At 36.1% G+C, this 27,420-nt stretch overlaps 1 protein-coding gene across 2 annotated transcripts in view; it reads left to right on the forward strand.

Annotated features, from left to right (window-relative positions):
- LOC118189531 (GTP-binding protein 10) overlaps positions 1 to 27,420 on the forward strand; it is an 85,048-nt gene that overhangs the window by 57,056 nt on the left and 572 nt on the right. For both annotated transcript variants that reach the window (XM_085824054.1, XM_085824055.1), the window contains exon 8: positions 14,756 to 14,879. In XM_085824054.1, the coding sequence (XP_085680180.1) occupies positions 14,756 to 14,879 (124 nt within the window). The remainder of the gene's footprint in view (positions 1 to 14,755; positions 14,880 to 27,420) is intronic.

The raw sequence follows: 27,420 nt of genomic DNA on the forward strand, positions 1-27,420 counted from the left end.
GTATAAGTGATCTTTAAGTGTAACAGTGATACCTGTGGAGCGACTTCTGTGTGTCTCTATGTGATTTTACTCTTTGCATCAAATTCAGTGCGCCATCTCAAGTCCACAACTGTTTCTCGCACTGTATAGTGCAAGTGATTGCTACTATGACACGGCCATCAACCTCAGTGGCTGAGTACGACAATTCTAACTGCGACTCTGATCCGGCAACTCTTGCTGGCTCAGAATTAGACTATCACACAAAAATCAATAAGCTCTGCGAAAGTCTTAGAAAAACAGCCTCCATACAAAGACGAGGCAGATACCTTCTTCCTTCAGACGTAAAGGTATCTCTCCTGGATTTGATAGACGCAGTGCACACTTTGGCACTCGAAGGTCCAAATTACATACTGAAACCTGAAGCAGCAGACGCCTGTACCAACACTCCCTCCATAGTCTGTTGCGGTTCATTGCACGGCACAGCTCCCAACGATTCATCAGCGCTTAGCGATACCGTCGTCACAGTCAAAACATACGCGCAAGCAACCAGACCGAAGCCAAAACATACGGTTTTAATTTATCCCTCTGAGGGTACTGCACAGGGTAATAAGGACCTAAAAGCTGTCCTTAACGAAAATTTCCCTATTCAGAAGCTTGGAGTTAAAATCTCCTCCATTAGAAATCTACAGAAAGGAGGACTAGCTGTAGACTGTGTTTCCAAAGAGGACGTGACCAAGCTCACTACTAGTTTACAAAGCACGCAGGGACAAGTAATAGTCAAGATCAAGCAACCACTGACTAGACTACCACGAGTGGCTATCCACAACGTATCTCCTGACATCCAGCCAGAAGAGATAGAAAATGCACTCGCCTCAGAACTCCACCTCACCAAAACAACAGCCAAAGTCATGTACCGACTCAAGGACAGAGGAAACACCGTCAAATGGATACTTGAATGTCAACCAGCAGCATTTAGAAGCCTCCTCCAGTCATCCAAGCTCTTCATTGGGTGGAGAGGACATAGGATTGCTGAGCACTTCGACACAAAAAGATGTTTCCGATGCCAGGAGTTTGGCCATCTGCAGCAAACATGCACCAATAGAATCTACTGTGCCTTCTGCTCTGGAAGTCACAGTGTTAAGGACTGTCACGCCAGCAGGCCAACATGCATCAACTGTTCAGACGCCAACTATAAAACGCGCAGCACAATGCCATGCAACCATCCGACCTATGATACCAAGTGCCCAACGTATGGACGATACATCGAACGCGTCAGAAGGAGCACTCTCTATGAATAATGAACAAGAGCCGAACAGCACGACAACAGAACAAGCGATACGCGGGCCAACCCAAGAAACTTCAAGTGCGGAAGCTAATTCTAATCAAGCACAGATAAAGTGCACACAAATTAACTTACAATGGGCGGTAGCCGCGACCACGCAGGTAGTCCAGCATGCTATTCAATATAACTTAGATTTCTTGATAATTCAAGAACCTTATTGTCGCGAAGGACAAGTGGCAAGCCTACCAATGGCATGGAAAATTTTTCAGAAGAAAGCCAATGCAGAACAAGCACCACGGGCAGCCATTGTCTGCTGCAACCCCTCCTGGTCTCCATACGTAGTAACCACAGAAAGAGACTTCGTTACTATTCTAGTCATCTTTGAAGAGCAGCAATTCCTCCTAACCTCCGTCTACTCCCCGCCCACGGAAGGTCTTACGGATGTGACTTGCAACTTTATACGAGTGAAACAGAAATGCCCAACAGTACCTCACGTCGTTGGAGGAGATTTCAATGCACATAATACTATATGGGGCTACCAAGACACAACGCCTAAAGGGCGAGACATGGAAGACTTTATGGCCTGTCACGATCTGCATTTACATAATAGTCAAGGGGCACAACCAACCTATGACAATACTTATCATAAAGGATGGCCTGATCTTACACTCTCAACTGCTAATTTTGCCAACAACTTTAGCTCATGGGATGTTCTAGATGATGAGAGTAACTCAGATCATCGATACATCCACTTCACACTAACACTTGAAGCCAGCATTAATATCCTCCAGAGATTCAAACTACCGGGCGGAAAGATACGACGACTGAAGAATGCCTTTCAGGAGCTGCTCATCAGAGAAGAAGACATACTAGAAGACCTTACCAACCCCCAAGAACTGGATGATTACACAGACCACATTCTGTCATTACTCAGACAAATATGTCAGCAGATCCTCCCTACAAGGACCGCCAAAAAACTCCAAGGCATATCCTGGTGGACGGGAAGACTGAGAGAGATGAAACAGAGGTGCAGAGCTCTGCGCCGCCGCCTCAGATCTGCTACCAACGAAATTGTAGCTTCCAACATCCTTACGGCCTTTCGGCAAGAAAGGGCCGCCTACAAGAAAGCAATTCTTGAAGCTAAAATTAACAGCTGGAGATCTTTCTGCACCAGTAACAGTAATCCATATGGAATTTTACACAAACTGGCAATGCAGAAGATCTTCCAACCAGCGCAAGTACCAGTTCAAACAACAGCACCACATACTATGGACGTAGTGGCCTCCACCGCCAAGGAACTTTTAAATGCTATCTTTCCCACAGATGATACACAAGCAGATACTTCAGAACAGAGGCAAATTAGAGAAGATACAAGCTCGCCATGCACACCGAACGATATACAGTTTTCTGCACAGGAGATACGTAATATATTCCGGTATCTGCCACTAAAAAAGGCCCCGGGTCCAGACGGACTCGATTACGCAATTATCAAAGTTGCGTATCAGGCACGACCATCCTACTTCCATAAATACTACAACCAGCTTCTGCATTATAAAATATTCCCCACAGCTTTCAAAAAAGGCAATGTGGTATTATTTTTAAAAAAGGATAAAGACCCCCTAGTATCGAGTTCCTTTAGGCCAATTTGCCTTCTGTCAGCGATGGGAAAGATTTACGAGAAGCTCATCATCAACAGGCTAAAATTTCATCTACATCAATACCAAAGCATTAGCCCAAGACAATTTGGCTTCAAACAAGGCAGTTCTACCATTCATGCCCTGCAGCGAATCCATGAAGTCATAATTCAGAACAAATCGCAGGGCTACCAGACGGCTTTTATATCGATAGATTTGCAAAGTGCGTTCGATACCCTCTGGTGGCCTGCCATCAGGCAGGCCCTCAGAGAGGCAAGATGCCCAAGAAATATCTTTCAAGTTCTGGACAACTATCTGGCAGACCGGCAACTGATGATCTCTAACAACAGTAGTACTGTTTCAATAACACAAGTGAGAGGATGTCCACAGGGGTCCTGTGCAGGGCCTCTGCTATGGAACCTCACCTTTAATAAAGTCTTAGAGGCAAGGTGGCCACAACATACTGTGTTAGTTGCATACGCGGACGACGCGGCATTACTGGTCAGAGGCCGCACACGCGCTGAGCTTGAAGCCCATGGCAGTGAGTCATGCACTATCTTTGCCAACCTCTGCGAAGAGCTAAAACTCAAAATATCCACCACAAAGTCCACTGCTATCATCTTTCCAAGAAAGGGTACAAATCCAACACGTAGCCCATGTATCAAACTACAAGGCCGGAATATTAAAGTCGTAAAAACTTTAAGATACCTTGGGGTAATATGGGACCCAGGTCTGACTTGGCTTCCGCATATCCAGGCACAAAAGATTAAAACATCTGCAATTGCCAGGAGATCACGACAATTCCAAGGCCGGAACTGGGGACGGAATCCCCACATTCAAAAGGTACTTTATAAAACTGTAGCTGAGAAGGTGGCACTCTATGCGGCAGCTATATGGGCACAACCCATGACCGCACGCAAGGTTAAGCAACTCCTATCACTACAGCGCCCATTCGCCATAGGCTTATGCAGAGCCTACCGCACCACTGCAACTTATGCAGCACTCACCTTGGCAGGCATCATACCACTTCATATCCAAGCGGAGCTAGAGGCCACATATACTAAAATAATACATCTACAGAAAGACGCAACCTTTGCAGGCACCTTACATAGCCCTGCAAATTACGAACATCCATGTACTCCTCTCCACACGCACCCAGCACACAAGGGACTTGGCATTCACACTGTCCTCAAACCGTCACGAAGTCAACCAGAAGGAAACCCTAATATGCACGCGTTCTACACAGATGGCTCGAAAACTGCTGAGGGTGTAGGTAGTGCCTTTATATACTACAGGCAAGGCCATGCTGCACACCATTGGAAAGGGCACCTCAATCCAAATAATAGCATTTTTCAAGCAGAAGTAGTTGCCATAACAGCTGCCATTGAATACGTGGCGCTCAACAACATCACACATGTGCAGCTTTATACAGACAGTATGTCGACACTGCTTGCTCTTGACAAACATAGTCACGCCTCCCCGCTGATCATACGACTGCAGCATATCCTAAAAGATAATCGGCAAGCACATGTTGACCTAGTATGGATTAAAGCCCATGCAGGTAACATGGGTAATGAGACAGCGGATGAACTCGCTAAAGAGGCTGCTTCGAACCAAAATGCCAGACCGATATCAGTATCAGCACCACCATCTTTCCTCAAAAGTCAACTGCGAAATGCCGCTATCCAGTGGTGGCAAAGAGAATGGGATCAGGGCGACACGGGAAGGAGAGCGCATAGCTTCTTGCCAAAAGTAACCACGGAGCGCCTTATGGCAATTGCTCCCCTTACCAACTTCATTACTGGTCATGGTCCCTTCCCGGATTACTTCTACCGCCGCACCATCTCAACCACGGATCGCTGTGTTTGCGGGGGTGAGGGGTCACCGGACCATTATATCTTTCAGTGCCCACTCACGGAACAGTTCCACTTCCCGATACCAGCCAATATCTCAGCATTTCACAAGTTCCTAGCCAAAAACAGAGCGGCCATAAATAAAATCTGCAAAATAATAACCACCATTGCAACATATGGCCAGGACCTCTGTCAACCAGAGTAATATGGCTTACATGCATTACTTGCACTGACATATGCACTCTAATGCTCTACCATCTAATCTCTGACTGCATAGGGAGCAGAAGAAAATTGAACACCATTTTTAGGTGTTTAATTTTCTTCTTTTGTTATAAAGATGCTACAGAAACGTGTCGAAATTTAGTGACAGTTTTTGGTGGAGATGCAGTTTAAGATAGAATATGTAGCAGATTGTTAAAAAAATTTGAATCGGGTAATTTTGACTGCTGGTCAAATTCCGAAAGTCTGGAAATACTTTACATTCATTTCTATGGGACGAAAGACGCCTGCACTGCTGGGTCACATAAAATTTAAGAAAAAGTGGTTATCTGCTGCAGCGCCTATGTATGTAAAGAAAGTTTTGTAAAAGAAGGACCTGTAACCTATCATAGCTAAGTTAAAACTGCATAATTTATTATTTTATTTCTAGTACTTTTGTTATTTTACTATCTCTGTTGAATTGGTTGGAAAGTTTCAGCCATATTGTATAAGAAAATTGCCACTGTATATGACATGTATTAATAGCGTCAAAATGTATTAAATACTGTGACATTATTTACTGGAATCACCTTCTACAAGTAATTGAATTTTATGTTCTTTTTCCGTGTACTCCGTTGAAATATAAAACTAAGTGAAATAAGACCATACATAAAGAACTTGATCTCTCTTAAACAGGCCTAAATTTTAGACTAAATTTTAGAATTAAAGTATTATTATAACTTAAATTTTGATAATTAAAAGGGTGACCAATTTTTAGTTTAATATTTTTTATGTATGCATATTAACTACAGATAGCTAATAGGTTGTGCGAATGACAATATATATATATATATATTTTAATATTTCTATTGAGAATTTGTAAAATAATCATTGTATAACGTAGTGGTGGTACTAAAGTTTTTCAACTTTGTTTAGATGGTACCCTTTAGTTAAAAGGTTGGGAACTGCTGACCTAGAGTCTGATTATTTCTATTAAATTGTGTGTTATTTGATAGACAGACAAAAGAATATCTTTTAAGAAAATACTTTGAATAATCAAACCTATAGCAATAGACATAAAGAGAGGGAGGGAGGGTGTATGAATTATTTTGTATTCGCCCAAGAATTAGCCTTGTGTCTCATATTTTCTTAAATATGTTTTATATTTGATGCAAATATTTTTACTTTCCATGTAAATCTTTCTCAAAATAAGGATGTTATTGATATTTGCTGCCATGCAAAAGTGAAAAGAGTTATTGTTACACATTTAACCTTTTTTTCGCCAAGTCATACTCGTTTTGGTTTCGTAAACAAGTACTGCCTGCGATAGAAAAAAAAAGAAAAATGCTGTTATTATTAAATTATTGAGATAAGATTGTGCGATATGTTTACTTTGTTGAATAAAAAAAGCTAATTCAAAATCTATAAATGAGCTGAAAATTTTTATACTAGTGTATCTTAGCTAATAATGCATGAATAAATCCTAAAATTTTTTAATTTAAGCTAATAATGCATAAGAATGATCTGGTAAAGCAGGAATAAAGTGACAGTGAATTCGAACTTACCAAACATTATAAATAATGGTATTAATAATATATGAATAAAATGGTATTAACTCGTAATGTTTTTCCTTTCATAATAACCCTCAGGGGGCTCACTTTTGTGAGTACGGGTGTGGCAATCCTGAGGTACCCTAGCCCTTCAGGGGATCATCTTCTTGGTGAGACGAGTGTCACGATCCTGGAGCCCCAGTGATCTATCCTCTTTTCCGTCTCCTCTTCTCTTGGCTGGAACTTTTTCCCTTCCCTTCTCCCTTGTGGTTTCTCTCTTCGAAGTTTGGGGCTCGTCACAAGAAACTGGAACAGCCCTTGTCTCTAGTTTTCAAGTGGCTAGAAAACTGCCCACGTGTTTGCCGTGTGTGGAGACCCGTGTCGCTGGAAAGGAGGGTCCTGGTAGTTGAGGGGCAAGGTACTGTCCCCAACACACTGCTTTGGCCTCTGCTTCAGCTAAACGGGAGGCACCTTAGTTGTCCTCACGAGTGTCAATCGGCTGGTCACTAGTCCTTGTGTCAGTCAGTGGCTTGGGGTCAAGCTCTCGGGAGTACCTGCTTTCGGGAAAGCCGACTGTGGGGCTTCAGTTTGCGTATAGGTCCGGCTAGCCCTAACACAAGAATCTGTGTTCCCTTGTTGGGCTCCGTGGTGGGCGGTGACGTCGGACCCGAATCTTTTCTTCTTAAATATGGCTTCTCTCTTTATTCTTAAAAAAAGCCGAGTTGAATGAAACCAACCAAGATATCAAAATTGTCGACAAATCCATCAAGAAGAAGATCCGTACAGATGCAAATGCCAAAGATATTGAAATTGTTGACAAAACCATTAGCAAGAAGATTTGTACCAATGCAAATGCCAAGGAAACTACTGAAAATCCTCACTTCCTCGTTGTCTCTAAAGACCTTATATTCCTAACCCTATGCGATGTTTCCAGTGCCAGTGTTTCGGCCATTCTAAGATGACTTGTCGTGGCAGCCTCACATGCACCCAATGCGCACAGATTGGCCACGATTCTGAAAATTGTACCACTGCGCCTTTGTGTATAAATTGCAAGGGTCAGCACCCAGCATTTTCACGCATGTGCCCAAAATGGAAATCCGAAAAAGAAGTGCAGACTGCAAAAGTTACCAGGAACATCTCGTATGCTGAAGCCAGAAAACTAGTTCAAAGCACACAGCTCCAATCAAACAAATCATATGCGAGTGCAGTTAAAACAACACGTAGCATTGCCACCCAAACATCAATAGGCACGCAGACTGTACCAAATAAAACCCAACCGACTACATCCACCAAGAAAAAGGAAAATGCAATTCATTTAATGCAAAAAAAAAAAAAAAGAAACAGTCATTCAAAGTAAACCTAAAACTGAAAGTCACAAAATAATTAATAAAAATAGAAGTCCTAGCAATAGCTCTCTTGACGATATAATTTCTGAATCTGCGGATTCAGACAGTATGGAAGTAGAAGAGGGTCTAGAAGTTCCCAGGCATCTACTTCCACGTAAAACAAAAGAACAGCACAGAAAGAACAAAAACCATTCATAATGGCCACCCTCATCTCATGGAACTGTCGCGGTTTCCACAGAAATTTGCTTGACATCAAATCTATAATAAATGCGTATCATCCTGTGTGCTTAGCAATACAGGAAACAAATCTGAAACCAGAACAACATGCAAAACTTCGAAGGTTTTCTTTCGTCAGGAAGGATAAGCTTGCAGGTGAGCGTGCCAGTGGAGGTGTAGGTCTCCTCATCTCACTGGATTATCCCTTAAATGTACTTTCTTTGACGACATCCCTCCAAGTTGTCGCTACTCAAACAAATTTTGATATTGTTGTTTCAGTTATTTCTCTGTATTTGCCTCCAAATGAGCACATTGATCAGCAAAATTTAAATGATCTTATTGAGCAGCTGCCTGAGCCCTATATCATTATAGGAGATTTTAATGGCCATAGTCCGCTCAGGGGTGGTAAAGATACAAATTGCCGAGAAAGACAAATTGAGAAGATGATTGAAGATCATAGTCTTTGTCTCCTGAATAATGGGCAGGATACGTATTCCACGCTCTCGACCTTGCCATCTGTTCACCATCTCTGTTGCCTTTTTACACTTTTAGTGTGGGAAATGATCTTTACAACAGCGATCACTATCCCATTTTTGTATCTCTGGCACAAAAAGGAGCAAACCCCATGTCAAGATTCCCTCGTTTCATAGGGCAGACTGGGCAGTTTGATAGGGCAGACTGGGAACTCTTCTCTTCCATTGCAGAGCTTGCAGATGAAATGGTAGAAGATGCGCATATCGATGATGCTGTTGAAGCTGTTACTCATACTATTATTCAGGCAGCTATGCTTTCCATTCCTAGAACACCAGGAAAAATACTAAAATATTCGAAACCATAGTGGAATCGCGACTGTCATGAAGCACTGAAAAAACAGAAAAAAGCATGGGGTATTTTTCGTAGATATCCTACTCTGCGAAACCTCATAGCATTTAAAAGAGCCAAAGCAAATGCACGAAAAGTAAGGAGGCAGAGCGAAAGGAATTCCTGGATTTCATATGTGTTGTCAATAACATCCTCCACGCCTAGTATGCGGGTTTGGGAAAGAGTTCAAAAAGCATGCGGAATATATAAAGACCAGTCACTTTCCTTTTTGGAAAAAGATGGCCGAGTGATTAGCTCCATAGGAGAAATTGCGAATACTATTGGTGAGACATTTGCTGCCATTTCTTCCAGCAGAAACTATTCACCTGCATTTCTCTCTATCAAGCAGCACTATGAAATAAATCCCATCGCATTCAACTCTTCCAAATCTGAGCCTTACAATAGAGCAATTACTATGATGGAGTTAAAGAGAGCTTTATTGCAGACACATAGGTCTTCTCCGGGTCTCAATGGCGTGAATTACGAAATGCTAAAACATCTGTCCTATAAGTCACTGACTGCCCTTCTCACTCTTTACAATAGAGTGTGGAAGGAGTGTACTTTTCCCAGTGCATGGAGGAGAGCTGTTGTAATTCCTATTGCTAAGCCAGGGAAAGATCTAAGGAATCCCTCCAATTATCGGCCAATTGCCCTTACGAGTTGCCTATGCAAGCTGTTTGAAAAAATGGTAAACAGCCGCCTAGTGTACTTCTTGGAAAAGAATAATATTATATTGCCTTATCAAAGTGGTTTTCGAAAGGGGAGAACAACCGTAGATAACATGCTCCTCTTAGAGACATCTATTCAAAAAGCCTTTGTCAGAAGAAGTCACCTTGTCTCAATATTATTTGACATTGAGAAAGCTTACGATAAGGCATGGAGATACGGGATACTTCGGGATCTTCACGAGAGTGGCTTGCGCAGCAACCTACCAATTTTCATTTAGAATTTCTTAAATACTAGGACTTTTCAAGTAAGGATTGGCTCTGTTTCGTCAGATATTTTTGAACAGGAAGAGGGTGTGCCTCAAGGCTGTGTGCTTAGAGTAACCCTGTTCATTTTAAAAATAAACTCTGTACTAAAAGAACTTCCTCCCACCATCTTGGGATCTCTATATGTTGATGATCTACAGATTAGTTGTCGAGGGGCAGACATGAGATACATAGAGATGCAATTGCAGATTTCTCTGAATAAGATCCAAGAATGGTCAGAGAAACAGGGATTTACATTTTCGAAGCAAAAAACTTTGTGCGTGCACTTTTGTAGTAAGCGAGGTCTCCATCCTGAGCCTGAATTATATCTGAATGGTACAATTATTCCAGTTGCGCCCGAAGTAATATTTTTAGGAGTGACGTTCGATCGAAAATTGACTTTCCTTTCTCATGTTTTAAACCTGAGAAAGAAGTGTCTAAAAACACTAAATATTTTAAAAGTGTTAGCGAACACATCCTAGGGTGCTCTGCGCTTCGCATTTACAGAGTGCTTGTCCGCTCTAAACTGGACTATGGCTCAGTTGTTTACGGATCCGCCCGGTCATCAGTATTGTTGAAACTGGATCCTGTTCACCATCAAGCTCTGCGGATTTGTTCAGGAGCTTTCAGGACTTTTGTCTAGAGCCTGTATGTTGACTCTAACGAACCATCACTTTATCTGAGGCATGAGCAATTGTCCCTTTTGCAATATTTTAATATTCTATCCTAACCTGAACATCACAATAAGCTGAGCTTACTTGCTAATGTGTGTAACACTTTATTTGAAACACGTCCATCCTGTGTCCCTACTTTTCCTTTAAGACTTCACCCTGTCATTGAGGAACTTTCCCTCTCTGATATGCGCCCCCAAGCAGTACAGAACTTGAAAATTCCACCTTGGGAAAATTCACGGATTCAGCTTCTTGATGTTTTCAAACGTCAAGTGAAGGCGAGCACTAACGAGATCATTTACACACAACTCTTCGCTGAGCACAGGCACAAATATAGCAGTTATTATCCGATATACACAGATGGATCAAAGTCAAATGATCATGTCGGGATGGCTTTTGTATTTGAAAATTACATAGAGGGCAGATGCCTGCACCATGCTTTCTCAGTCCTAACGTCTGAACTAACTGCAATATATTATAGTCTTTTGTACATCTCAAAGCTCTGCCACAAAAAGTTCATAGTTTATACAGACTCGTATAGTGCTCTTAAATCCTTGGAAGCTTTTCCCAACACTCAGAATCCTGTGGTAGTGGATGTTCTCAAAATTCATATAAATTTAACGATTCGAGGATATGAAGTCCTGTACTGCTGGGTTCCTGGACATGCTGGAATAAAGGGAAATGAGCTTGCAGATATCACAGCCAAATCTGCTGTTGAACCGTCCAGTCACCTTATCCCTTTTAGAGATATATGCTGTGTCATCAAGGGAAAGGTCCGGAAAAAATGGCAGCAAATTTGAGATGTTCAGCATCACAACAAGTTGAGAAACGTCAAGCCTAGAATTGAGCATTGGGATTTTGCTGGAAATCATAAGGAGGAAGTTCTTTTGACTTGCCTCAGAATTGGTAACACTAGAGTGACACATAACTATCTTCTCAAAGCTGGAAATGAGCCTGTGTGTTTTAATTGTAATGTTTGTTTATCCGTTCGTCATATTTTAATTGAGTGTCCATGTTTTAATAGTCTTCGCCAGAAGTATTTTAATAGCTGTGACTTATCTCTCGACCGTTTAATCAGAAGAGAGATCAATTGTAATTTATTTTATTATTTAAAAGACTGGCTTTTACTACGTAATGTAATTTGTTTTGAAGATTGTGTCTTGAATTTTAAATGTGTGCTTTTAACTTGTTTTTATATGTATGACTTCATCCTCTGGATTTGGTACATTTGTCTACTTGTTTTTATTTATTGTATTTTAACTTCATCAATTGTAATCACCCCATCTCGTGTTTGGCGCATTATAATCATACTTGGTTTTGCGCCATAATCTCTCACTCACTCACTCACTCCTTTCATAGTAGTATTTGTTTAATTTAAGATTTTCAGTAGGAGTTAAATTTTAAAAAAAATCCTTGAAAACAGGCCTTAACTTTTTGTTGCATACAAACAGTATATATATATATAGTTAAAAAAAAAAAAAAAGCCATCAAAACTAAATCTGAGGGAACTTTTGCAGGTTTGAATGAGGCTTTCATCATTATATCTTTACTAGTTTTCACTTTCTATTCATAAAAGCTTTTTTTTTTTTTTTCTTTTCTGTGGAACAGTCAGTTTTATTTAATCCCGTATTTGTTAAAATAAAAGCATGTATTTTTAGTTTGTATTTTATTTAGACTCTTTTATGTATTGATTTTTTAAAAGTAAATATCACATTCTTTATATATGTATAAAGATTTCCATGGTTTTACAAGCTAATTTTTTTTTAAATTTATACCATCTCCAAAAAAAAAAAAAAAAAAATGTTTCATAAGTCAAATTTCCCATATCAGAGCCACATATAGGGTATTGTATTTCATAAAGTTATTCATGTAGTATATAATCATGCTTAGTTTCTCTATTTAGGCCAAATTGTGTGTTTTTGTTTTAAAAAGCTCATTACTTATTCACAAATCAAAAATAGGAAATTTGGAATATACTTGACTACCAGTTTGAGTAGGTGATTTTTGCTACTTGTTCCTGATAACCTTTAGGGAAAAAAATTTAAATAAATAAAAAATAGCATTAATCCACATAAAATAAAAATATAACACTTTGTATGAACACCAAACTTTTAAATATGAGCAGGACATGCTTTTCAAACGACAAGCTTTATTTCTTCATCAGATGCAAGTTGGATCCTTTGCAGCTGGTGAAAAACGAAAGCTTTTTGTTCAAAATGTGCGTCCTGCTCGCATTTAAATGATTGGTGTTCATACAAAGTAGTATATTTTTGTTTTACTTAATTTTTGAGTGTTTATTTGTAATTAAATCCACTTACTCTATAGTAAATACTATATTTAAATGCACATTTTCATAATGTGTTTATTTAATTGGGATACAGGAATAAAATAGAATATGTATTGTCATGTTTGAAATTATAATTCAAAAAGAAAATTTTATTTTGTAAATGTACATTTTACAGCTGATGTGCAAAATATGAAATCTTACTAAATTTAATGTATAGCAGCATACAGTTAACGCAGTAGCTTCCAAGTTTGCATGAAATTATTTTCTGGACATTGCTAAGTTTATAAGCACTTTAATATGCAAGTAACTGAATAAAATGGTCATTTACAATCAGTGAAAGATCTTTTTAAAAATAAAAATTTTATTTACTATCATACATTTCCAGAATGCAAGTACTATTGGTAACACTGGAAAGGTCAAAGTAAATGAAATTGTTCCAAAAACTATTTCTGACTTTAAATTATGTTCACTTAAATATAAGAAAGTAAAATATTTTTCTGTAATAAGATTTCACCATAATTTATCTTTTTGTATCATAACTATATTATAAGTTTGGACAGTAGTAGTTTATAGTTCCAGCTGAAAGTCAACAGTCTGTAAGTATATATTTCATCAATTGCATAAATACATATATTACAATGTGATTTTCTGTTTCTCTTTAGGATGCAATGCATTAAAAATAAACGAGATTTTTTTTACCTTCTCAAATATTATAACAGTAGTGCAATTAATTTTTAAACGTTATTCAAAATTAAAGTTTCCATCTCAATGTTTTATTAATTATTTTAGATTTTCTTCCTAAAATTATTTAACCTAAACATCTTAAACAATGGTGCAAATAATTTAAAGCAATTATTAAGAATAGATTAAAAATTTAATTTTATTAAATTATTTTAATTTTATTTAAATTTAATTTCTCAATATTTATTTAGATAAAATATTGAGGAAAAAAGTGGTTAAGTTATATCTGAAATTAATTGTAAAAAATCTAATAACTTAATTTGAGGTCGTTGTCTACCGGCTGCCAGCAAATGGAAATAAAAAACACTACCTGCCATATCAAAAGCACGCCAAACTGGCGATGAACAGCCTAAGCTATCACTCCCCAAGAGTGCCAAGACCATAAGTCACATGTTGGAGACAGCCTAGCAGACGAATTCTCTGTGGGTGAGCCGTCTACCTGTTATATGAAGTCGTTGATTCCAGATGGGTGCCTCATGAATTAAAGGGGAATTTTTTTCATATGCATATCTCTCCTTGCTCGAAACAAAAGCAAACTCTTTTTTGGACTGCATGATAAAACTATGGATGTATATGGTGGGATGTCCAACAACCATAATGAGCTTTTGAAACCTAAAGAAAAGTTGAATTCAGACAGATGCTCTCAGCAAATAAATGATTTAAATAAATCAGTCCAAGAAAAGCAGCCAGCAATGTTCAAAAGGAAGCACATCATGATAATGCCAGACCACATGCTGCTTTGGTGAATCATCAGATAGTGCTGAGCTGGGAAATTCTATTGCATCCACCATACTCCCCAGACCTAGCATTTTCCAGTTATCACTTTTTCTGTCTGTGCAAAATTTTTTGAAGGAGGAAAAAATTAAAACTGAAACAGATAAGCACTACTGGAGTTTTTTGCCTCTAAGGACAAGACATTTTAAAAAAAAATAAGGGTTTACTAATTAGCACCATGCTGGCAAGAGGTCATAAGTAATGACAGAAATTATATTGTACTGTAAATATTATCAAAATTAGGGAAAACATATTCTTTTCTTTCGCTTTCTAAACTGACAGAATTTTCTGATAGAACTTATGTATGAACTTATTTATGTAAACATACATCTTTGCAATTAAATTGTCAGCTGTCATCTTTCAATGTTGTTCTTATATTTTACCTTTGACAGGAGTTGGAATTATATGATGAAGAATTAGTCTATAAACCAGCTATATTAGCCGTAAATAAATTGGATACAGACTATGATGGAAATAAATTTCGTAAACTTAAAGATCAGCTTGAAGCCCATTCTAGTAAGTAAACATTTCTGAGTTGAATACTCTTATTTGTTAATAATTAATTAATGGATAGTCATAAATTGCATATGATAATATCCATGACATGTTATAAAAATTAGTGGCTTAACAAGTTATTTAATTGTTGAATATCTAAAATTTGGTATTGTTGAATACATTTTTTAAACTTTGATTCCACTTATGGTGCCGGACAAAATGCTCAAAATATCAAATAATTCAAAACAAATCTAATTCATAATATATCAAAAGATCAATCAAATAAACAATCGTATATCATATCTTATCAATCAATCGTATAGTGGTATTGGTTTAGTACAAGGGCACGTTGTGAAGCCCACTAGGAAAAAATCATTAACCCCAATTCAATAAAACTCCATGTTTCTTAAAAGCCTCCCGGTTCAAACAAATGGAGGGACCTGACAGACCACAGTAAATTACACACAAGATTAAACAAATGAAACATAAAATATATATCAAACACATTTATTAATTTCTTGAATATATTATATTAGTAAATACCTGGGTAACTGATCAGTAATCCTACCACATATTTTGCTATGAAAAGTAACACATAATGTCACACGCAATTACAGCTTACAAAAATTAATATACCTTATTGTAAGTTTACTATTTTTGACATTCAATAGCTGGTAAAACAAATTAGCTGGTAATTTGTTTTACCAGCAAAGATTAAACTGGTAAAACAAATCTTTAAACCTTCATTTACAAACTTTAAATTAACTGGTCATTATTCAAAATATTCTAATCATTTAGTAGTTTACATATATAAAATAAATAATTTTCGTTTAAGTAATTTGAAAAGATACAGAGGTAGACAAATTTAAAAAATCGCTCACAGATGGAAGACGGTTTTTCCGGATTGAAGGATCTTAGTGTCCAATCTACTTGGAAATGAGCTAAAACAATTTCGTTTTCAAAACACTTTCAGAAGCGTCCATTGATTCAGGAACCATTTTAAATATATCCATTAAGTGAGAGACAATTTCCGAACAGAAAGATCTTTAGTGTCCAATCTATTCCACTGGGAAATGAGCTAACACAATTTTTTTTTTTTTTTTTTTTTTTTTTTTTTTTTTTTTTTCAGTCAAAACACTTTCGGAGGCATCCATTGATCTCAGGAACAAGGGGAGCTTGATACCTCCTTCTGAAGCAAATCTCTATCTCATGACAAATTCCTTCAACTGGAATGTCTTAAACAAACATGGCTATTCAAGTTCTCCAATATACATGATGAAGCGCGAAACTAAATTTTGCGTAGAGCACTTTCGGCACAAACTTCTTAGCTGTAACCAATCTCTTCTGCCTATGACAAATAATTTTAACTGGAAAGCCTCTAACATGGCTATTCAACAATCTCAAAATACACGATGAGACGGTGAAATCAAATTTTGCGTAGAGCACTTTCTCCATTCGAACAAATTCTTACCAGCGGGAAAGCCGTGAGAAACCTCGCCTCAGACCAAGGCGCCAGCCCCCTGCAGGAGGTCGAGCCCAACCGCACTTTTTCTTTTACTGCCTTACATCTTCGCAACTCAAATGTCTCCTAATCCAACGCAATAGCCGCCGCTCGGGAGAGCAAGACCCGCAAGGGGTCAAGCCTCCATTCTTTTCTCCTCTTACTCTTAGCTTGAAAAATCGGAATCAGGAATATCTCTAGCCTGGTGCAAGCACCCGGGAAATCTCAGTCTCTCCGCCTCTGTAAGTTTGTAGGCTTACAAAAAATCATCAAATTAAATCTTACCAATCCCGGAATTTTACTTAATCTAGACTGAGAAAATGACAGACCCATGACCAAACACCAGAAATCTGACAGTGCAGTCCAAAAACATCTGTACACATAACGTGAGAAAAAAAAATGGAGCCCCAACTAACAAGCGGAACTAAGCTTTATGAGAATCCAATTACCTAAACTTTGTACACCCCCCATTGTCTTGAAGTAAGCAAACTTGAAACTATGACAAAGCGAAAGGAAGATGATTTTTGTTTCAAACGCCATGAGTAAAAGATGACAACACAACACCCTACTGCCTCCATTGTTAGTAGAAAGGCCATAAACCAATAAACCAGATGGCTCTTGCAACCGTTTCCTGTCGTTGTTACTACACTTTCAAGAACTACCAGTTAAATAAGGCTTTAACAATTTCAGAATACTTTTTTCTAGATTAAAATATACATGAATACAAATAAAAATATTAGAATAATAATAACTTAAAACACATATTAATAATTAAAATTCGCGACAAAACATAATCATTAATTAATGGACATAAATAAATCTTTAATATTTTAAGTACTAAAATCATGCATGTATTGTTGAAAATCTCCTTTAAATGTTTTTAACTTGACAAATATTGGCTGATTTTCATATCTAATTAATAATTAAAATATGAAGTAAATAATTAAAGAAAGTATCTTATTCACTCAAAATACATGGTGAGTTGAAAGTTCTCTCGAGAGTATGGTAGTAGAGGAAGCAGATTGGGAGACTCATAGAGAGTCCCTCAGAGTGTTCTCCCTCAAAACTGGGACAGAAGCTTAACAGCTAATTTCAGCAGTACCTTAATCGCCTATGGTACTACAAAAGTGCTGGCCTAGCTTTTGAATTTTGAATTGTACCTGTACCCATACAAATGTGCATTGACAAAGAGCTTCAGCCTCTTCCTTCCATTTGTTTTCCTTCAATGGCAGTTGCACACTTAAGTTCAGACCATATTTTTCTCTGTGTAAGACCACAAGCAACAAATACATAATTGAAATGTATTCACAGGTTGTATTAAATTGCTTTCGGGACCGTGAATTCTAGACACTGTCTTAAACAGCTGTGCAAGTTATAAAATAATACACAAAGTGGGTGCATAGAAAATGTGCATCCTGAAACACATATAAAGAATTTGGTACAACTTCTGCACCAATATTGTTTTGTATTGGCCCTGAAGAACAACTTTATGACTATATAACAATCTAAGGAAATTTGACTGTGGTCATCTTGTTCATCTATAAAAATTGGGTTTAGTATATTATTGACCGTTTGCCCTGTACCTAAATCAGAATAATAGCATAGTCAAGGAGTTTAATTACTCAGTTTATTAACAGTAGAACATCAACACTCATCAGCAGCAGGTACTGGAGGATAATTACTCAGGCAGATTGTATTATAGTAAAAGCTGCTGGAAGCACATAAACAGCTTCACAGTTCAGAGCCCTGCATCAGCATCTGTTGGACATATAGTTTCACACACTATTGAAAAAATGTTAGCAGTATGTGTATCTTTTGTGATTTCTATCCCCGACCTCTCAGTGCTAGAGACAGTATCTACTGTATTGACACACGGGTAGCATGAAATGTTTCGTATTGGCATTGCATTACTGAATCATGATTTACTTGATGTAAATCTTACATGGTCTGTAAATTCATCTGTGAAGTGTCTCATTTCATAGCATAATTAAATACCTCATAACAAGACTGGCCTTATTGTATTTGGTAGTGCAGGCAAGAATTTTTCTATTGCCTCTCCCAAAAAAAGGCAAAAATAGTGAGATTATAGTATATCTTTTCACAAATATTAGTACATAGCATATTTTTATCCCCTTTGGTCTGCTGAAGTTTTGGCATTTGAACCTAGTTTACAGATAAATTACTTTTATTTATTAAATTAAAGAAATATTCCATTAACTTAAAAAAACTATAAAACTAAGATACTTTTGTATTAACAATGGGTCAGTTGTGAAATGTGTGCCAAAGTACCAAATGTGGTAGCCCATTTATATTGCATAATGTGCAGTGTTTAAAATGTGCAGCACGAAGGTTTGGTGCACAACTGAATAGCTGCTGTTCTGTGATATTTTTTTAAGTGAAATATAAGAGTACAAACTACTGTGCATATGGGGAGAACAAATTTGCATAGTGCACAGCTGCATCATATTAAACGTTATATGTATTATATTATTTGATGTATTACTGTTATTACATGTTAATTTTTTCATGAAGCTTTACATATTGTTTGGATTATCACCAGGTATTTAGATTTTACAACATTGTTAACTGTTACTGTTATGTAACATGTATGTGAATATCTGTATATGATTTTGCAATTGTTAGGCTATACCTCTGTTTAGAGTTTTGTTTTTTATTAAATTCCAAATTCATATTATCTGGTAAAAGCTTTAAAATAACTGGTCCTAAAAGGCTCCCATAAGCTTCCGACACAATACCCAAAGAATTTAAACTTCTAATGTTGATTTCACAGGAATTGTATAATGTTGTTTGTGCTTTCACATTGGACAGACTTCTAATAGGTTTAAGGTTCAAGAGCTTGTTCATATGCGAAAAAATAACTAATTCTGATCCTTCAAATCTTTCTTTGATTGAACTTAGAGAAGTGTCATAATTCTCATCAGAAAATTAGAACTCGGATCTGCACTTAAAGCAGATCCCGCGAGCAAGGATTCAACATAAGTAAACTTCTTGAGCTGTGTTAACTCATTATTGTTATCAGTAGCATTTTCAAAAGAATTGGACATTTCCAAACATAAACTAGGATTGCCATAATACTTAGATATTGAAATTTTAGGTAACTGAATGTTAGTTTTACTTCGACCTTAACTATATTAGTATGGTCACCAGTAGATTGGTTTTCTGTGTTTACAATTTGAGAAATTAAATTAAATTGTTTTAGCCCTAAAATTGCATAAACTCATTTTTTCTTCATAACCTAATGCAATATTACATTCCTTCTCTATTTCAAATTCATCCCCTGTAAAAAAAAATAATAATAAATAAATAAAAATAAATAAATAAATAAATAAATAATATTATATATATATATATACATATATATATACAGTGGTGGCCAAAATTGTGGACACTTCTGCAAATTTTTATGTTTTTGAAGTTCGTATGCTTATAGAAAATGTTACGTTTCGCAAAATGCAAACTTGTATATATCATTTTAAAGAGAAATTATTACTGAATTCAACACAAAATTCAATTATTTGCATTACAAAAAAGTTATACGTACTTTAATATAAATAAAAAAACACAATTATGAATTGGTTTGTAATGTCTGGCTTTCCTGGCCAATCACTGTTCTTGTTCTGAGAACCATTCAAATGTTAGTAACTGCCAGTAGAAGCTGACATCATGTTTACACTTGAAACAATTCATTATTTTGCTTTGTTCTGTAGAAGGAGGACTTGTTTCTTATACACTGCAATTACAAGTAGGAATTTTTGTAAAAATTTTTAATATTTAGTCAAGAAGCAATGACATCAAGTAAAAGAGTAGATTAGACACCTAGAAAGAGATGTAATATTATTGTGTTACGAGAAAGTGGCCTTTCCTATGCTGAAATTGCAAGACAGGTGGGTGGTTCAGTGACTACATTTGGAGTCCGAAAGTTTTGTTTACGATATCAGGAGACAAATTCAATAAAAAACAAAGAAGGAAAAGGCCGAAAAAGGTGCACCACATCTATTGATGACAGAAGAATAAAACGACTATGTCTCCAAGATAGAAAAATGTCATCAGCGGCCATCAGAAGTGATCTGAATGATGCTGGTGTTTCTGTCAGTTCAAGAACAATCACTAGAAGATTAACAGATGTTGGATTGAGAGGTAGAATTCCACGAAAAAAGCCTTATCTTAATTTTCAGCAACAAAAACAAAGACTACAGTGGGCAAAGGAACACATTAATTGGACAGATGATCAGTGGTCACAAGTTATATGGAGTGATGAAACTAAGATATCATTATTCGATAGTGATGAGCGAAAATATGTAAGACGTAGAATAGGAGAAGAGCTACATCCTGACTGCATTCAAGCAACTGTGAAGAACCCAGTTAGTGTTATGATTTGGTCATGCATGTCAGCAGATGGTATTGGTCACCTTCATGTCATCGATAGGACACTGAATGCCAGAAAATACATTGACACTATTCTAGAACCAAAACTTCTACCTTCCATCAGAGATCTCTTTCCCAACAATGCTTCATTTATTTTTCAGCGGGATTCTGCTTCTTACCACATGGCCAAAATATCGAAAGAGTGGTTTCGTACAAAGAGCATTAAATTGTTGTCATGGCCAGGAAACAGTCCTGACCTCAATCCTATCGAAAATTTGTGGCACCGTTTGAAAACTCTTGTCCGAATGAGGCACCCATCAAATAAAAGGGAACTAATTGAGGCTATAATTGTTTCCTGGCATCATGTAATAACAAAAGAAGAGCTTAAAACTCTTGTCAGCTCAATGAAACGTCAATGTGAAGCTGTAATCAAAAATAAAGTTTACCATACTAAGTACTGATTACTCACTGCAATCATCACAATCAAATGTATATCGATAACTATTATCGTTTAACGTTTTTTGTATTGCAAATAATTGAATTTTATGTTTTGTACTGATTTCAGTAATAAATTCTCTTTAAAATGATATATACAAGTTTGCATTTTGTGAAACGTAACGTTTTCTATAAGCATACAAAGTTCAAAAACATAGAAATTTCCAAAAGTGTCCACAATTTTGCCCACCACTGTATATATATATATATATATATATATATATATATATATTACGTGCATGAATGACGAAACACGAATTGAATGATTGTAGAATTAGGTTTGGAAGCAACTTCCCATTGATAAGTCTGTCTCCTGCCTGCTCAACAGTCATTTACTTATGCATTTTTAAAAAAATTTTTTAGATTAATTGTAATTTGCTAAATTGGTGAATTTATTTGCATGGTTTGGTTTTGCACTTGATTTACTTATGCTATCTGAATTTAAATGATATTGTAGATTAGTTCGAAAATTAAATCTTTTATATGTTTGCTCATTTTTTAATTATTTTAACTTTAAATTTTCTTTTTACATATATACATGTTTGTTAAAATATATATATATATATACTTACTTCCAAAAGTTAAGCACGAAGATGTAAAATGCAAAAAATCAACAAATACTGCTTTGATTGACACAAAATTCGGCAGGAAAGTAGCATATATATTTATATATTTATGCATAAAACAAAATCAATAATTATATACAAAAATGAAAACAATATAAAATTTTTGTAAGTTATCAGATAATGACATACTGGAGATTTAAACAGAATTATTTATAAAGTGAAAATAAACAGCATAAAATGAAGAAAAAGACATTAAAAGGGTATGTGACCCCCCTCATCTGTATACAAAGTTTACACCTTGTGACTATGCTTTCAATTAAGTGGTCAACCACTGCAGAATTTAGCAGTCGCCATTCTTCTTGTAGAGCAGTTCCCAGCTCAATAAGAGTGGCTGGAGGTGGCAAACGTGAAGATACAGCACGGCCGAGAGCATCCCAAAGATTTTCGATGGGATTAAGGTAGGGCGACTATGCAGGCTACACCATACGCGCAATCCCTTCACTCTCCAGGTAGTCATTGGCGATGTCATTTCTATGTGGACGTGCATTATCGTCCATTAAAACAAAAGTGGGGCCAACTGCTGCAGCGTACAATCTCACAATGGGTTCTAGGACTTCATCTCGATACCGGACAGCCGTCAAAGAACCCCATTTAAAGATGTGCAAGTCGGTGCGGTATCCTAATGAAATTCCTGCGCACACCATAATGCTTCCGCCTCAGAATGCGTGATGTTCGGTGCTGTTTGGGGACTGATTGCGTGTTCGTTGTTCACACCATATCCTTATACGCTTGTCATCTGGCTCCAGAGCAAATCTTGACTCATAAGTAAACATGACATTGCCCCAGTCAGACACATTCTAATTGACATGTTCTCGGCACCACTATAATCATGCCCCTCTTGATTGGACGGAACACAAACTCGAGGTACCCGGGAGTACAGTCCACTTATATGTAATCTTCGGCATACATTAACTGCAGATATCGCCTTACCAATGGCTGCTCTAACCACAGATGTCACATGTGCTCTGCAATTCCGCTTGCCTACAAACAACACGTCGATCTTCCATGGCGGTTGTAACCCTTGGGCGACCGGCTACGGGGCTTCTGTCTGTGTGGTTTGGAATTGTTTCCATAAACGTGAAATTGCAGAATGATGAACACTGAAGAAAAGAGCAACATCTGTGATCGACTGTCCTGCTTCAATGAGCCCCACAGCACGCCAGCTCTCAGAATCTTCTATTCGTCTTCTGGAAGTCACAGAAACACATATGTCTTGAAAACAAATTGTACGAAAGTTTTAAACACCTTCTATCAGCACTTACAATTAACTTCTGTAACCCTTCATAATGCTGGCTTCTTATAAGACTGCCTTTTTTGCATATTTCTTGACATGAAAGTGTGATTGGCTGTTACCTAATGTATTTTCATACTTCCATCTACCTCTGCAGCGAATTGCATCCTCTTCAATTCTGATTGGCTTCCGGAAATTAGTATTTTCCTCTCCGTGCTTAGCTTTTGGAAGTGAGTGTATATATATATATATATATATATTCATTAATTTCTTTTAACCCAGTTTGCTTATCAGCAAGTCAAAAAAAAAAATGTTCTTCTACCATATTTTTATATCATATGCCCTTTTTTAATTTCAGGTTATTTTTCTGGCAGCTTTTAATTTAACAATATCCGTTGTCATACACAAACCTGTTTGTGCACAAATGTTGGGTGCCATTATTTCCAATTGAAAATCGGTGCACAATTAAAAACCAAAGAACATAGGCATCAGGTTTCAAGGTTTATTCAATTCCATCAAGCATTTTACTCGCATTGACACGTCCAAAAACAAAAATATATGTCATAAAGCATTCATATCCTTTATAGGCAATTAAAATATATTTTCTGACAAAACATTTCTTAAAAATATATTTTACATCAGAATCAAATTACAAGTAGTTCTATAATCTGAACCATACATTATTAAACATACATTAAGTAATATGTACATTCAGTAATACATACATTAAGTAAATTAAAGTCAGTTCAGAGTTCCTTAGAAATGCTGTAACCACACAGCTTGAAAACTTCTCAGTTTCCTCACAAAAAGCTCCTGGTTTTTTACATTTCAAGGTAGGCAGCTGACCCATAGGAGTGAAGATTATATTATTTCGCAAAATTTTAGCAGTTTCAAGAGAGAATTAAACTATTTTCCTGTGTATTTTCAATAAAAATATCACCCAAAGAGGCCTGGATGTAAAAGAAATGGAAAGGCATAGTCAGAATTAAAATAAAAATATAAAATAAAACTGAAATAATGAAATGACATACAATGAAAATGATAAGCTAGTCCAAAAACATTTTTCTGTGTTCTTTAATAATCTTAGTTGTTCTGCACAGTGTCTCTTTACATTCTGTGCTCTGAGCAGTCATTCTGCCTCACCCCCATCAAAAATCCACTACTGCATGATACATGGTGTTATTATTTGGAAAGACATATTCTGTGATACATTTTCTTTTTTAATAACTCTTCTCAATAGTTTAAGGCCCAATAATATTTTGTCAACATCATATACAATCTTGGTTTATCAATATTGTAAGATCTCCTGAAATAATCTTTCAGTGAAATTGCTAACTACATGTAACTAAAATGTTACCAGAAATTGTCTTTATAATATTACAATATTCTGTTGGTTCTGGCACGTTTAGGGACTTTCCTAGTCACACATAGAGAATGTCAAAGTACCAATTGCAGCATCACATAATTTGCCTTACATGTGGAGAAATTACAAGTGATTTCCTGGAATAGTTTTTATCATTTTTTTTTTTTTTTTTTATCGCATGCCATGCTTAGTACCCTCTTTTTTTATTACTGTAAAAACTACTGTAGATCTGGCTGACGTAGGATTGGTTCTCAGCTTGAATTTGCTAAATTGGCAACTTGGTACCAATCCAATATTAATTACTTCTTATTATTGCTCGATTACTCTTTTTGTCATGCTATTACAGTATTTTGAAATGAATATATATATTTTGTAACAGAGATTGTTGTCTGCATTTATATTTTCATATTCAGAAAAATATAATATTAATTTTGAAATTTTAATACCCGTTCTCATTAAAAAGGGAAAGAAGTGATGGTTTTTGAAAACATTTTAAATTGTTTTTGATGAAATGAAGAGAAATTTCATGTTTCTAGAAATTGTCATGAATGGCATTGCAATAAAATTAAAATGCTATGTCATTCATGTAAAACAGCGTTTCTCAAGGTGTGGTTCTCAAAATCTACCTTTCTGGCCTGTCTAAATTTGCAAAAATGTTCTGTTGTTTGTGAACAAAATTAGTAAAGTTTTGATGATGTGGCTAAATACACTGTCATTCTGCAAGGTAATTCTTTGTTATCATTTGCCTATGAGAAATTCAAGGGGTTTGAGAAAGTTTCGTTTGTGGGTTAGCTGTGTAAAACAGAGACATTTTTATCAATTTCTGAACTTATAATATTTTTGTAGTGGAAAATTGTATTGCTATTGGAAAAAGAATTATTCGGTGACATATGTTCATACCTCAAAACCCTGAAGTCACAGTTTGAAATTTAACTTTCCAGATGGTAAACATAATGAATTTTCATGTGTTCTTGATCCTATCAATTGCAATATTGAAAATAAGAACCTGTCATTAAATGAAGAATAACTGTTAATTGAACTCTGTAATGATACCAGACTTAAAAGGAAATTCCAAGCAGAAGATATGGTTAATTTCTGGACCTCATTACCAGTGAAAACAGAATTTAGTGAACTGTACAGAGGTGTTGTAAAAATTATAATACAGTTTGCTTATACCTACCTGCAAAAAAGAGTTTTCATGGCTAAATGAAATAAAAACAAACAGCTAGAATTGATTTGATGTCTCTGCCAGTCTCAGATTTAAGCTTACTGGCATACATCCAAACATAGAACAAGCATGCAAGAACCTGCAGGCTCATCTATGTCATTAATATGAGTGCCAAAATTTATTTAATTTTAAGTTGATATGATAAATATTATTCAAACCTGAATAGCCTTGATTTATTACAAATAAATACAGCATCATTTATATTAACTTGATTGATTAGCAACAATATAAAATTAAATGAATTTTAATTTATTCTATTTTTAAAATATAAGTATACTGGTGGTAATATAGGATAATAAATTACTTTTGAAAAGGACAAGAGTAAGGTGTCTACAGAGCATTTTAATTTATAAAAGTGGTCCCCAATTGAAAAAGGTTTGAGAAATGTTGATGTTGTGCCTCAAAGTATTGCTTATCTGTTGTGTACTTTTCCTTTCTATATAGTGTTGTAGAAATCATTATTCTCTTCTGGAATAGTGTAAACATTTTGAAATATCTGATTCCATTGTTACTGAGGAGAATTTTATTGTGGTAAATTAAATGAACCAGGAGAGAGAATATGAAAAAATTGCTTTTTTATCTAGCTAAAGAAAGTTGTTTTTATGAAGCCTAAAAAACAAAAGCAATGTTTTTATGAGTATTGTTAATAATAAAATGTGTCCCATACAATAAGATAAATCTTATGTCCCCGTACCATTTTGAGTATTTCTTCCATAGTAGTCAAGAGATATGCACTTTCTGAAAATTTTGTTCATTATTTTTAAAATTTTGTGCCATAAGAATATTTTCTAAAGAGTTCTGAGCTTTCAGTTGACAATCTTTAAAATTAACAAAATCAGAACATTGTGAATGTTATTTCCTTTCCTGTAAAGTTTGAGTTTCTGGAATCTATTGTTCTTCCTGTTGAGGCTAGTCTTTTGAAACTCATTTTTTATGGTTTATAAATTTTGTCACAAGCGTGTGGTTTCAATAATACACTTTCTGGAAGAATTTGATATATTCTGTTTTAACACACTGTGGACAAATCATGAGTTTACTCATATTTAAGGGTGGTTTACATGATAATTCATGTTTTCTACATTCTGTCTTGGATGCCTCCTGCAATGATATATTGTGTCTACTTTACCTATTGAGGTCTCTGTATAAATAGTCATTGTATTTAACTCAATTATCTTCATGTTTTGTTTTTGCTTTTTTACCAGTTTTGATTGCATTTTGGTAATTCATATAATTACTATCATGAAATTCATCACGCTTTTAGAAATGGCCACTTTCAGAAAGTGGAAGAAATTGAATGAAATTTAAATACTTTCCAGAGTTGTGGCAGATAATTTATTAGATGTTTTTAGTGATAATGAAGATGAGGATAATTATGTGAATGGACATTTTGATGGTTGTGAGAAACATTGTAATGACAGTGGCATCATTACACCTGTAAAGGATAAAATGTTAATGCTCACAAATGATTCTTATCCTGATGATGAGAGTGATTTTGTCTGATTTGTTTTGTCATAATGATGAAAATTATTGATCTGATACTGATTTTTTACCTCCATTACAAGTATTTGAAAGACATCTTGAGGGAGACATCTTGAGACATCTCATCATTACATTTTTGTTTTTCATCTCAGTATGACTGTGTAGCCTCTGTGACTAGCCTGTTATGATGACATGTTTGAAGCATTTTGTAATCCGTTGTGTACTTGTGATCAAATCTTGATGAAATACAAAA

The sequence above is a fragment of the Stegodyphus dumicola genome, chromosome 9, assembly GCF_044657685.1.
Source record: "Stegodyphus dumicola isolate Sdum_Otavi_A_Nest chromosome 9, ASM4465768v1".
NCBI classification, from domain to species: Eukaryota; Metazoa; Arthropoda; class Arachnida; order Araneae; family Eresidae; genus Stegodyphus; species Stegodyphus dumicola.